Source organism: Struthio camelus, chromosome 25, assembly GCF_040807025.1.
Source record: "Struthio camelus isolate bStrCam1 chromosome 25, bStrCam1.hap1, whole genome shotgun sequence".
Taxonomy (NCBI): Eukaryota; Metazoa; Chordata; class Aves; order Struthioniformes; family Struthionidae; genus Struthio; species Struthio camelus.
In genome coordinates this window covers 6,098,769-6,110,939 of record NC_090966.1, presented here as the reverse complement: position 1 = coordinate 6,110,939, position 12,171 = coordinate 6,098,769, and the positions used below count along the sequence as shown (strand labels likewise).

At 53.2% G+C, this 12,171-nt stretch overlaps 1 protein-coding gene across 12 annotated transcripts in view; it reads left to right on the top strand.

The window, feature by feature from the left end:
* Nucleotides 1-12,171, top strand: part of SRCIN1 (SRC kinase signaling inhibitor 1) — an 87,359-nt gene that overhangs the window by 44,583 nt on the left and 30,605 nt on the right. For 9 of the 12 annotated variants that reach the window (XM_068918885.1, XM_068918893.1, XM_068918888.1 and 6 more), the window contains one exon: nucleotides 538-561. The exons of the other annotated variants lie outside the window; for them this stretch is intronic. In XM_068918885.1, coding sequence (XP_068774986.1) covers nucleotides 538-561 — 24 coding nt within the window. The remainder of the gene's footprint in view (nucleotides 1-537; nucleotides 562-12,171) is intronic. 12 annotated transcript variants of the gene reach the window in all.

Here is a 12,171-nt window from a genome sequence, read left to right as displayed (position 1 = left end):
CAGTTTGTTGGGCTGTAGCTGATGCCAGCTCTTGTCATTCTCTGCAGCACGTGGACTTGACAACAGTGGAAATGCTGTAAAGAAACAACACAGGGAGGTGGTGGGGGCAAATATGGGGGATTGAAAGATCCCTTTAAAATAGAAAAATTATTCTGTTTTTCAGCACTGATGACTCCCAGGGCAGCAGCCTTACAAGCATGTGCCAGGATGGTGTGTACATACTGGCAACTCAAAAGCAAGGCAGGGCTGCTCCCTGCTTCATTCTGCTTCTGTTAATTTGCACCCCTATCTGCATTAACTACTTACCAATCAGTGTTCCTTACTGCCTGGTTGCATGATCCTCTTTCCCCTAGTAGCTGCTTCCCCTTCACCAGCCCTTAGCAGCATGAGGCTTAACAAACCCATTGGGAGGGGTCTTTAAACAGAAACAAGAGCAGGTTTAATGTTGCAGTTTAAAGTCAACAATTCTCGAAAACAAAAGTCAAAGCAGAATCTTAATGGTATTTTTTGTTTTTGTTTTGTTTTATTTTTTGTTAGCAACCCAACTACTGGAGCTTTAAGGTCAGTATTTCTGATTTTTTCATGCTTCTGTTTAAAATGCATGCAGTTTTCCATCCTTACTGCATCCCTGTGTCTATGTAGGGTGGGTGGGAGCTTGGGGTTTTCATTCAGGATTCCTGTGCCAAAGTAGTTTTGTTTTTTTCGACTCAGCAGCAGTTTAAGCTCATGAAGGATCTTAACGCTTTTAATTTGAGCTGTTGTGCAGAAACAAACCTGTTATGTGAGACAAATGAATCTGGGTCCTGCCCTCATTTAGACCTCTGTAAACCCACTGTTAAACTCTGCTGCTTTGGAATTATTTCATTGCAACAGGGACCTAGCACCTTCTTTCCTTAATCTTGGAGAAGAACAGAAAGTCCATTCCAGATGTGCTCAGAAATCTGTCAGAGATGCTCCATCCAGGTGCCTGTTCACAATTCTAGACAGAGAAAAGGATCACTCTGACCCTCAGCCTCCAAGTTGGAGGATGAGAGACTGAGAAGAGGCAATCCCTTTTGTTGGTGACCCATATGAATACTGAAAGCAAAGAGGGACCTGCCACGCTATTTTCACTGCGTATGGTGTTCCAGTCACTTATTTACATTTGGTTTGAACAGTTGCACAGCGCCATTTCCCCCTTTGAGTCCCCCCATTCCACGAGCGAGAGAAGGCTATTCCCACATTTATCTGCAAGAGCAGAGAACAGCCAGGTTCCTCTGTGCAGAAACACAGCGCAGCCCTGAGCTGTAGCAAGCGTAATGCTGCAATCAGCACAGTCTGCAAAAACCAGCTCTCTGCTGGCAGGAGGGTGGTGGCCGCACTGTTGTGGCCTCTTGGTCTGGAGTCACTGAGGCATATCTGAGCCCTGCTCAAGATGTGACCAAAGCTCTGCATGGCCAAATCTGTTCATGTTTGGTCAGGGATTAAAGGTAGCTGGATGAAGTGCTTGTCTGCTTGGTGCTGGGTTTGGAGTGGGGTCCTCTCTTGGCGGTGCCAGGGCTGCTGGCAGGTGTGTGTTGGTGTGCTGAGAGGAGGGATGGGGTTTCAGCTTAAACTCTTGTGCAAGATTCCAGAGATCATCTTTTGGATGGTTTAGTAAAGGATATCTAGACCAGACAGCAAAAGCTGATTAGCCTTAAAGGCTTGTTAGGCTGAAGTTTTGAGTCCTTGCCCCCTGCCTGTAGGAGAGGAAGGGGCAGCTTTTGCAGGGCTGGCTTGGGAGCCTGGGCTCTGCTGTGGGCGCACAGGGTTTGCTGGCAAAAGTCATCACACCCCTATCTCAGGCTTCTCTTCTGCCAATTGGGTGTTATGGTACTGCAGGAGCCTGGATGGCAGAATAGCAAAATCATTAGTATTTGCTTTATTGTGCTAGAACCTGCTTCTTGTCTAAACCTACCTCTTCCAGGCTGCACAAAGGAGGCCCTGATGGGTATCTCTTGGTGATGCCAAGCATCTTTGCCTGCCTGGTGCTTTCTGCCAGCACCTTACAAATAGTTCCCCTATTGTTTGGCTGCGTAAAATACGCATGTCATAGAAATTCCCCTTCCTCCTTCCCCCTCACTGAGGGATACAGTGGCAACACTTCAAGGTCAGGCATGTTGCTGGATGACCTTGGCATGTTGTCCCTGGTGGGGCTGCTCTTCCTGTGGAAGAAAATAGGCATTTTTCTTGGTTGGCAATGCTAGTGTTGAATAGTCATAAAATGCATAATATGTGCACTTGTTCTGAGTTTGCATTCCTTAACTACTTGCATTGTTAAATATGTGCTAGCAGTGGCTCTGCGAATATTCAGCTGTCTGAGTTCTCACTGGCAGGCTTCAGTCATGTGCTGTTCTATGACATTTCCTGGGACTGTGGCATAAAAGCATTGATTTATTCCCTTTTGTGAATAAGGAATGAAATAGCCAGGATCAGCTCTGGGTCCCAGCCACCCCCAGGAGAGGATCCTCAGCAGTAACTGGGTGTTCACAGATATGGAGGGTGCATTTTCTATAGTTGTGAATTTTTTTCACGTAGGGCCTGATAGGGCTGGAAGTACTTTGCGTTGCAAATATAGCATCTTCCAGTGGCTGTATCTGCTTGTGGAAATTCAGTAAGAGTTAAATTGTCTTCCACACTCCCAGCAAAGGCAGGTCCCCAGCTGTCTGACCCCACTACTAAGTGGGGCATGATCCGTAAGGCAGCTGGGGATTGCTTGTCAAGGGGAAAACTGGCTGGCTGTGCAGGGAAGATGATCTCTGGAAGCAGGTGCTGGGGGCTTCCTCGAGGCCACCACAGCCACCTGCATCCCTGGGGGATCTTCTAGCTGCAGGCTTGGCTGCCTGCTGGGAAGGCTCCCTCCACCCCCTTCTTTCTCCCCAAAATAAAATTTTCATGACCTTTTAGGTTCCCTATCTGTATCATCCAGGCTGATTCTCACCCACCACTGCTGGGGGTGCAGGGCTAGCTCTTATCCACCCTCAGCTGATGGTGGGGGCTGCAACCAGAGCCCTGATTGCTCTGGGGGATCACAGCTGTCCCCAGCCATTTCAGTCCTCTGCATCCTGTTGTGGCTGCAGGTCCTGCCCCAGCACAGAACCATGCATCTCCTTTCCTCCTTCCCTGGCCCCAGCAACGCAGTACCAGCTCCTCCCTGGGATTTCTGCCCTTCTAGATTGAGCCAGCCCCAGCTCATCACACGAATGATGTGCTAGCTGAGTCAGGCTGTGTGCACACAGAACCATTGATCCAGCCTCTGTGTGGCTGTTTGTCACACTGCTGCTGGCCCTCTTGTCCCCAAGCAGATGCCGGAGTCCCTTGGCCAGGGCAGCCTGGTACCCAGTGACCTTTTGGTTGCCTAGCAACTGCATCCCAGGTCACAGCCATCATTGCTTGTAATGTTGGGGTTGCTCAGGGAGTGTTTCGTGTCAGCCTCTTCTGAACCAGGAGTGTTTCAGCTCCATGGCTCACTGTGTGCTTCCTTCCCCACCACCCTGAGGGCCCTATAGGGACCAGGAGATGCAGGAAAGCAGAAATCTCTCCTTGGGCTGGGGTGCTGTGTCTGCTGGGGTCAGACTGATTCCCCCAGGCCGAGAGCTGGAGAAGTGCACGCCTCCCACCCCAGGCACATGGAGTTTCCCTTGCTTGGGATTTGGGGCCCAGCCCTTGGCAGGAGAGCTGGGTGGCACCCTGAGTTAGGAGCCTCCTTGCTGGCTCTGCCTTGCTGCACTTTGCTCCTGAGCCCCAGTCCAGGCTGGGTGTTTCATGTACAGACTTTTCCCCTGTCCTGCAGCCTCTCCCCGCACATGCCTGTGCTCCTGGCACATCCCTGTGGCTGTGCAGCAGCCCTTCAGCCTGCGCGTCTGAGCTCAGTGTGCTCCTGGCTGCCTGTGTGAGTGGGCAGAGCACAGGGGCTCCAGAAACCCAGCTCTGGGTCTGACTGGGGCTGAATCCCTTCCTGTCCTTGTGCTTCCATTTCCCCAGCAGGGAAGCAGGGGGGGATGCTCCCGCCTCCCTCGGAGGTGTGCTGAGTGCTGCTGGCGAGCGGTGCTAGGCAATAGCTAGGGCTCGTTGCTCCTGCTGTGCTAACACAGGGGGTGGGTTTGCTCATTGCTGTCACTTGTGTGCTGAAGAAGGAATGGGAAAAACCTAAGGCAGAGCCTCAGAAAGGCTCCTTTGGTGCCAGAACTTAAAAAAAAAAAAACACATCAAAGGGACTGAAGTAAAAGCTATTGAAAAACCAGCTAGGATTTGGAGAGGAGCGAGGGCATAGGACATGTGTCTTCACCATTCAAACATCCAGGGCTGCATCACCCATGCTGTGCTACAGCCCCATATGGAGGGGCTCTTGCTCAAGTAGTAGGCTTGTTCATGGGTTTGGAGCTTCAAGGATTTGTGGTGTGGCTTTGCTTTCTTCTTGGTGCCCCAGACAGCCACAGTGCAGTTTAATGCCCTCTGTAAATGCAGGACTGCTGCTGTGTGGCAAGGGCATGGGGCTTCCCAGGAGTGCCTTGTCTCATTAACAGGAAGCCATTTCCATTTCACTGGCAGGCTGGGGACTTGGAGTTTGCCTAACTGGTATTATATGCAGCCAGCAATATTTACTTGTATGAGACAAGCAAATACCAGGCAGGCTTAGCTCATGTAATCCTGCCACTCCTGCCCCAGAATGCAATAAGCATTCCTTCCCATGCCCTCCTGGTGGCCTTGTGCATCCGCCACACTCCTCAAGCAGCCAGGGAGACAGGCTCTAACTGCACAGTATTTTGTCTGAGGGTGTGCTCAGAGGAGAGAGGTCCTGGTATGACCACAGGCTGGGCTGGGTTCAGGCTCTCTTTTGGAGTGTTTGGACACACTGGCTGGATTTCTGACCCAAGCCTCGGTTCCTTCCTGCTCCCATCTGTCCATCAGGAGCTGTTCTCTGGTACTCAGTTATCTGTTGGTCTTAGCTCTTTGCCTGGCTGTTGTCATTGTGTTTGTTATTGCAGCTCCCCAGGAGGGATGAGAGTAGCACCTTTTGTGTAAAAAAGGGTAACTGAGGCACAGCAGGACCAGGTGACTTGCCTGAGAAAGCTCAGGAGAGATGCATCAGCACAATCTACACTGCTGTCTCCTGGGTGTGGGGCTAGTGTCCCAGATCTGGGCTCTGTTTACCTATATCTCTTGATGTTGAAGCTGGTTTTTTTGCAAATGGTTGCACATCAAATCAGACTCTGAGCCTTTTTCCTATGCTACACCTGCAGATGTTAACGCACGCAGCTTGGTCTTCCCATATACAGCTGTTGAAGCAGATCTGCTTCCCAGCCCCTACTCAAACGCCAGAGAACTGAGCCTCATCACCTGGCCATGGTGAAGTGCTTGTCACTATGTGCTGCTAGCCTGTGTCCCCTGAGGTTTCTCTCCTGTGCAGGCTCCCCTTCCAGCCACAGGTGGTTGCAGCCCTGAGATCCCAAGCAGGAGCTTGTCCTCTTCTCCCTCATCCCTTTTCTGCTGCTTTTTCACACTTGTCTTTCCTTCTGATCCACCAGTGTCCCTGAAGGATGCAGTAATTTGCTTATTTTGGAAGACTCTGTCAGGCAAGCCAGTGTTGCCAGAGAGCAGGGAGATTTCATGTAGCCTCAGCTTAACCTGAGTGATGGAGGCAACTGCTGGGGTAAATGTCCATGCAGAAGCTAAGGTCAAGATAACAGAGGCAGGGTTTCTATTCCTTACCCCCAAATATATCTCCTGCCACGTATCCTTCATCGTAGCTCTAACAACTCTGTTTCTAGGGGCTGCCTCAGGGGAGATGCTGAATCAGGCCTGTTTCTTGATCCCTCCAGCCCATTCATCTAGGGCAGAGTCAGGACAGGGATGTTCCTCTCCCTACTGTTTTTGGGCTGGATGTGCATGTTTGAGACCTGGGGAATAAGTCCAGGAACAAAAGCTAGGCTGTCTTTGCCTAGGAGGTTAATGATTATCCTCCCTGCGGGAGCCAAGGTCGCACCCAGCGCCAGGAGATGAGGGTGAGTGTGCGTGGTATGTCCGCTCACCCTTATCTGGTTCCTGTGCCAGCACTCCATCCTCTCCTGCCAGGTCTACCACGTGCTGGGGGAGCAGCTGCCTCTTGCAGGCTCTCTCACACCTCTGATTTTTGAAGGACCTTCTGTTGTCCTGCCACTAGCCAGAGAGATGAGTTCACCCCTGTACCTTTGGGAAGGAAACTGATGCTTTCAGGACTCTGGCTGAACACAGAGACCTCAGCACAGTTGGATTGGCTCTGCTCTGCAAAGCGCTGTGGTGCAGCAGGGACAGCAGCCTGCAGCCCATGAGCCAAGCCTCTCCTGTGCTGGTGTGCAGTTCTCCCCCTCCTTCCCACCTCCCATCCCTGTGGCAGGAGCTGCTAGTGAACCCTGAGCTGGCCACTGGTGCCTGAGAAGAGACCGTCACCAATACGCACTCAGGTGGCAGGGAACCAGCAGCTGTCAATATTCATGAGGCTGCAGAGAATCCAGGCTTTTAAATATTCATCAGGCAGGCAAAGGAGCGAGGCTGTTGGTACCAGCAGGAAGGGGAGCAACGTGGAGAGGGGGGTGAGCAGCCACCTGTGTCGTCCACAGAGCTGGCTGCGATGTCTGAGGGCAAGGGGTACTTTGTGCTTGGACATATCATATTTTAATGCCAAGCCTCTGCTCTCTTCCTCCCAGTGCTGAGCAGTTTGTGTGTGTGAAGGGCAGTCGCGATGGATGCTGGTGTTACTGAGATGCATGTTGTAGGGGTGCTCTGTTTAATCCCTGAGTGGGGCCCGTCACAAGGTAGGCAGCTTGTGCCGTGCTCCTGCTCACATCTGGCTGCCAGTGGCAGGCTGTGCACATCTGGTAGGGAAGGCCCCTTTCTTTAGTCAAGGGGTCTAGTTTAAAAACTAATCCGATTTTAACGCTAATCCTGTTAACATTGAGATCAGGATTAATTCTGGGTTAATCGGGATAATCCTGACAAAATGTTGAGCATTAGACATTGGATGAATTATCGTTGCTGTAAGCAGTACACTTTTAATACAGTGGCAAGACCCAGGCGGAGTAAGATGGATTGGGGGTGGGAGGGCCCACCACCACCTGGGCTAGGGGAGATGGATATAATATGTCTCTTTGCATGACAGTAGCCCTAATCAGGGCACCCTGAGCTGCACTCTGGCCCTCTTTCCTTCCTGATCTCACCTTTCTCTGCTGCTGCAACTTTTAGTCACCTCCTGGTTATTGTCTCTTTTCTTCACTATGTACAACTCCGTGGTTCCCCCATCTCCGGAAGGGATGAGCTGGGCTCTTGGAAGTGTCTCCTCGTGTAGAGATCCCACTGAAATGCAGTGCTCCTGCCTGGGGCACGGCTGGTGTGAAACACTGCACAGCCCTGCCAAGTGTTAGTGCAGCCATTTGGCCCTCAGTGGCTGGGAGCAAGTGCCCAGAGCTGGGACATGTGGGAGGAGGGTGCTACCCGCAGTCCGGCACCCCAGGACTGGAATAGCTCCCTCAGACGTGGCCTGACGTCATGTTTAGGAGAGCAGAGTAATGCGATGGCACAGCTGGAATTTAAGCCTCCAGTCCTGACCTTTGTCAAATTGCCCTGGATATGCCATCAGCACAAATCGCAGACTCCAAAGTGAGGAGCCAGGGGGCCCAACCCATGATGGAGTGTCCCCTGCGGCAGGGCGATGATGCCTGATGCTCCAAGGCAGGTGAGAGCTGCGGTGTTTCCCCAGGACCCTGTGCTGGGCTGACCACCGTCCTCTGGGGGCATGGAGACATGCGGAGAGCCAGGGTCCTCCCCATGGCCTCGGTCCAGGAGGGAACAGGAAGTGTCCTGTTACCTGGGCTCAGCTCCTCTTACAAAACAACTGCCAGCGCTTTGCTGGTTTACTATTGAGGAGCATCAATAATGAAGAATGAGCGGAGTTCATTAGGAATGAATGAATGAGGCAGTTTGATGCACTGACATTGGCTCGATGTGTTGTCTTTCTCTGTTTGCAGAGGGGTCACGGCCATCAGGGTGGTTACAAGGGGGAGGAGAGCTGGGCAGCGTGGGCCGGGCAGGCTGGCTGGCGCTGTCCCCCCAGCCCCTTCCCACCCTGCTAGAGCCCTCCAGCTATTACTGGGGCCCAGTTTGGGATGTGAGGTGCTGGGCTCTCTTCCCAGCCTCCCAGGGGAGGGAAGGGCAGACACCACTGAGGCCTAGACTGAATTTCCTCCAAATTTTCTTCCTGACCCCAAGCAAACGGATGGGAGCAGGTTGGCCTGGCTGAAACGCTGCAGCAACATTGTGATGGAGAGAGGCAGGTAGTGGAACAGGAGGGGAAACATTTCAGGCGAAATGTCTGGATGTGCCTCCCACCTCCTTCCCTGCCTCTGTTTCTTTAACAGCTCTCAGAGCTGCTTGGAGAGGAAAAAAAAAAGTTTCAAATTTCAATTAAAATTTTCCTTGGAAATGTTGACAGAAGCAGAGCTCTGGGAGGGACAGATGTTGTTTTTCTCCCAGCTTCACTAACAACTTTATTCGGTGCTGACCCTAGCTGGAATCAGACAGGCAGCGCAGCGATGAGCAGCAAGGCTCCGGGCCCTGCTTCCCTGCACACCCGTCTTAATGAAATATGTGCTAGTCGAGCACTTGTCCAGGGGGAGTCCCAGCTGTGCAGCATCCCCGGCACTCATCTCGTCCCCCTGCATTCCCTGCGTTTCAGACACCCAGGCATTCAAAGCATCACCCCCTGCCCGCAGGGAGAGGCTTTCTCAGGAAGCAAAGCTCCCCTGACACACGCAGATTTTTTTCAAAAGGCTGAAATTGAAGAATCCCTACTCTTCTTTCCTGGAGCAGCCCTCTGCTAGCTGCAGTGAGCATGTGTTGGGGGAATGGAGGGGCTACAGCTGCAATGCCAATGTAAAAGCTTTTCCAGGTGTGGGGAGGGCTATGTCAGCTGGTTTTTTCCATCCCTTTGTTTCTGAGATCCAAATGAAAGCACTGTTTAACCAGGAAATGGTGCAGGCTGGGAGAAGTGGTCCGGGCCAGGCTTTCGGAGGTGTGCCCATTCAGCTCTGCCTTGCGGATGTCACCCGTTTGGTCCTCTGCCTCCTGTCCTGTCCCTGCCCTGCGGAGGCTGCGCTGCTGTATCACGGTGCCCCTGCTGTCAGGAGATGGTCTCTCTAGCTCTGGTGAGCCAAAGGCTGAGAATTCAGGCTTCAAACACCATCCCAGTGGGAAATGGGCTCAGAAAGGTGCAGAGGCTTGCCCTGGTCCCTGAGCCAGTTGCAGCTGGTGACCCTCCTGCCTCTGCCCCTGGCTGATTCCCCATGGTGAGCAGGAGTGTTTTCTTCTGGGTGCTGCTGGGCTGACTGCCTTTAATGACACATCCGGGGGAAGGAAAGACATCCTCAGGCCAGACCTCAGGGCTGAACTGCTGCTGCTGATGGTGGCAGAGCAAGGGGTGGCGTTATTACCAGATCTGAGTGGGGTTTTTTGGAGAGCAGAGGTAGATCTGGGGCAGTTCTCTGTAACCTTCCTCAATTTTCTGTTGTCTGCTGCAGTCCTGGAGCATGTGGCCTCCCAAGAGCATCCCGGGTAACCTCGAGCGCACCTCCCTAGCAGTTCAGCTATGGTACAGGCATCCATACACCAGCAATGCGGCAACTTGCTTCTCCTCTCTGCTCCCAGCATTGCAGCTAGAGCTGGTGGGCTCTCATCATCTCTAGCAAGGCCTGATCCATCAGGGTGCTGAGTTCCTGTGCCCGTCACGAGAGCTCAGCACTTCACCAGATGGGGCCTGTAGTCAGATGCTGGCTTAACTGATGAGAAGGGGATTATGAGGAATTAATCCAGATCAGTGTCCAACCAGGGGCTCGAGCTGGGGCTTTATTTAGTCGGTAAATAACTGGTTGCATTGCTTTGCCTGGGGCTGGGCTGGGCTTACCAGCTCCATGCCAGCTGTTTCCCAAGCTGGCCAGAGTGGGTTTTTGGGGTCCTTGCTTGTATCCTGCTCATGTGGCCTGGCAGGGGTGACTCAAACAAGCCGGAGTTGGTGAAGTTTGCTACGTGGCAGCTTGACAGAGTAGAGCGGCTGGCCGGGACCTTTGAAGGGCTCCATCCATCCATCCACACAAGGGCGATGCGTAGCCAGCCCGGCTGTCTGGAACGCATTCCAGCACATTATCTCTGCAAATGTGTCAGGATGGAGCGTGAAAAGGGGAGGTTTGGGGGCTGCCGACTCGAACCCTGCCAGGCCCAGCCCTGCAGCAGCTGCTTTCCCCACACTCAGCTGCTCGGCTCAAACACAGCCCAGCGGAGGCTTTGCCTGGTGACAGCAGGGTCTTGGGGAGAGGCTGAGCTCGAGGCCAGACAGTGCCTGGGACGTTAGCACGAAGAAGGCTTACCCTCCCCAGCTGCACGTACAGGTTTGTATTGATGCTTGTGGACTGTATTTTGGCTCTTCCAGCTGGCTTTTGGGGGTGAGAGGGCTGGGATCTCTGCCAGGACAGGCTGCAGAGCTCCAGGTGAGCCAGGGTGGGACCTAGGGCAAGTGCAGAGAAGCTCTGTGCACGTCTTGATGGGGTGCGAAGTGACCCCATCATACTGCTTAGTCTGTTGCAAATGTAATTCTTGCTATGGCTGAAGTACCCATGAGCACCCCAGCTTGCTGAGTGCTGGTGTGTGGGTTTGATACGCAGAGAGGAGTTAGTGAGGGCCTGGCAGAAATGGGCCCTGGATGGCTGCTTTGCTCTGAGGTGGAGTCCAAAACTGCCCTTGGAGCCTGCCTGGGAGCAGCGGGCGGGTGGGAGGTGAGGAGCCGGCAGAGACTGTCTCAGCTGTGAGAAACCCTTTGCTTCGTCTCGGAGGGTCTTTGTGCAGTGTCGGGCTTGCTGCCTGTCATTAGGAAGCAGGTGGAAATATTAATGAGAGAGACCATCTCTGGTGACTTTGAGCCTTGCATGGGAACGGTTGCAGAGGGTAGCTCTGGGCACCCTGCTCCATCCAGAGGCAGGAGCCTTCCCTACAAACGTATTCTGGTGTTTTCTTCTATCTTTCCTTAAATGTCTTGCATAAGGTCAAACAGCTATTCCTCCGTTTTAGCTCTCCCAGCTCTGCTTCCCTCCAAAACCCTTCTGCCCTCCTCCTCCTGTTGTTCCTCATCAGAGCTGCACAAGTAGGTACCATCATCTCCCTTTCCCCTTAATGCATCAGCATAACTGTTCGGTACCCGTCGCTGCTGGACCTAGAGCAACTGCCCCGCTCCATGCCGGGCTCCTTCAAACGCCAGCTGTACCGTGACCCCCTCCCTTCCTCTCTCCAGCCTTCCAGCCCCAAGTCAGCCCAGCAAAACTGGCATGGGTAACATCAACTGATGTCGGGGGGGGGGGGGCACAGGGAGAGAGGGAGGGAGAGGAACGAGAAGGTGGAGAGAGGAGAGTAACGTCCTTATCTAGCCAAGCAGATATAATGAAACTGTTTCAGAGCTGACAGTAAAGGGATTGTTGGATGTTTTAGAAGCTCAAAGAATTGCTTAATTGTATCTTTTTTTAGCTCTGGGGAGATAAAAGACAAAAGCCCCCAAGTCTCCCCCCTTTCCCCATCCCACCTCTTTTATATAAGACTCTCGGGGAGGCACGGAGCAGGGATCTGAGGGGCTGGAGATCCTCCTCTCCCCGCCGGCGGGACAGGCGTGGGGGCAGCGGTCAGGCTGCGTTTCGCAGCCCGTCTTAGCTGCCTTCCCCAGGAGGGGCCTCGAGGGAGCCGTGGGCTTTGTGAGTGGGTTTCCACAGGGAGAATCACCAAAATAGCACGCGTGGGGCGCTCCTGTGATGGAAGTGCTTTACTGGTGCCTCTGCTGTAGCACGCAGGAGGCTAGCAGGGGCCTTGAACTGCTCGGCGGCGGCGAGGTGGGTGCATTTCTTCCCCACCGCAGGCCCCGGTCACCCTGACCTTGGTGTCCGTCACAGCAGCCATCAGGGCTCTGCCCTCCCCAAAGCTAATTGCTCCGTGGGTATTTTCCCTTGGTGCCAGCTGGGGCTGGAGCTCCCAAACAGCCCGCCCGTGGCCTTGGGTGGCTTTTGTTTTGCTTCTGGGCTGTTACACTAATTTTCTTTCCCGTCGGGCTCTGCCCATAAACTCAGCGCTTCCTACGCTCCAAACCCT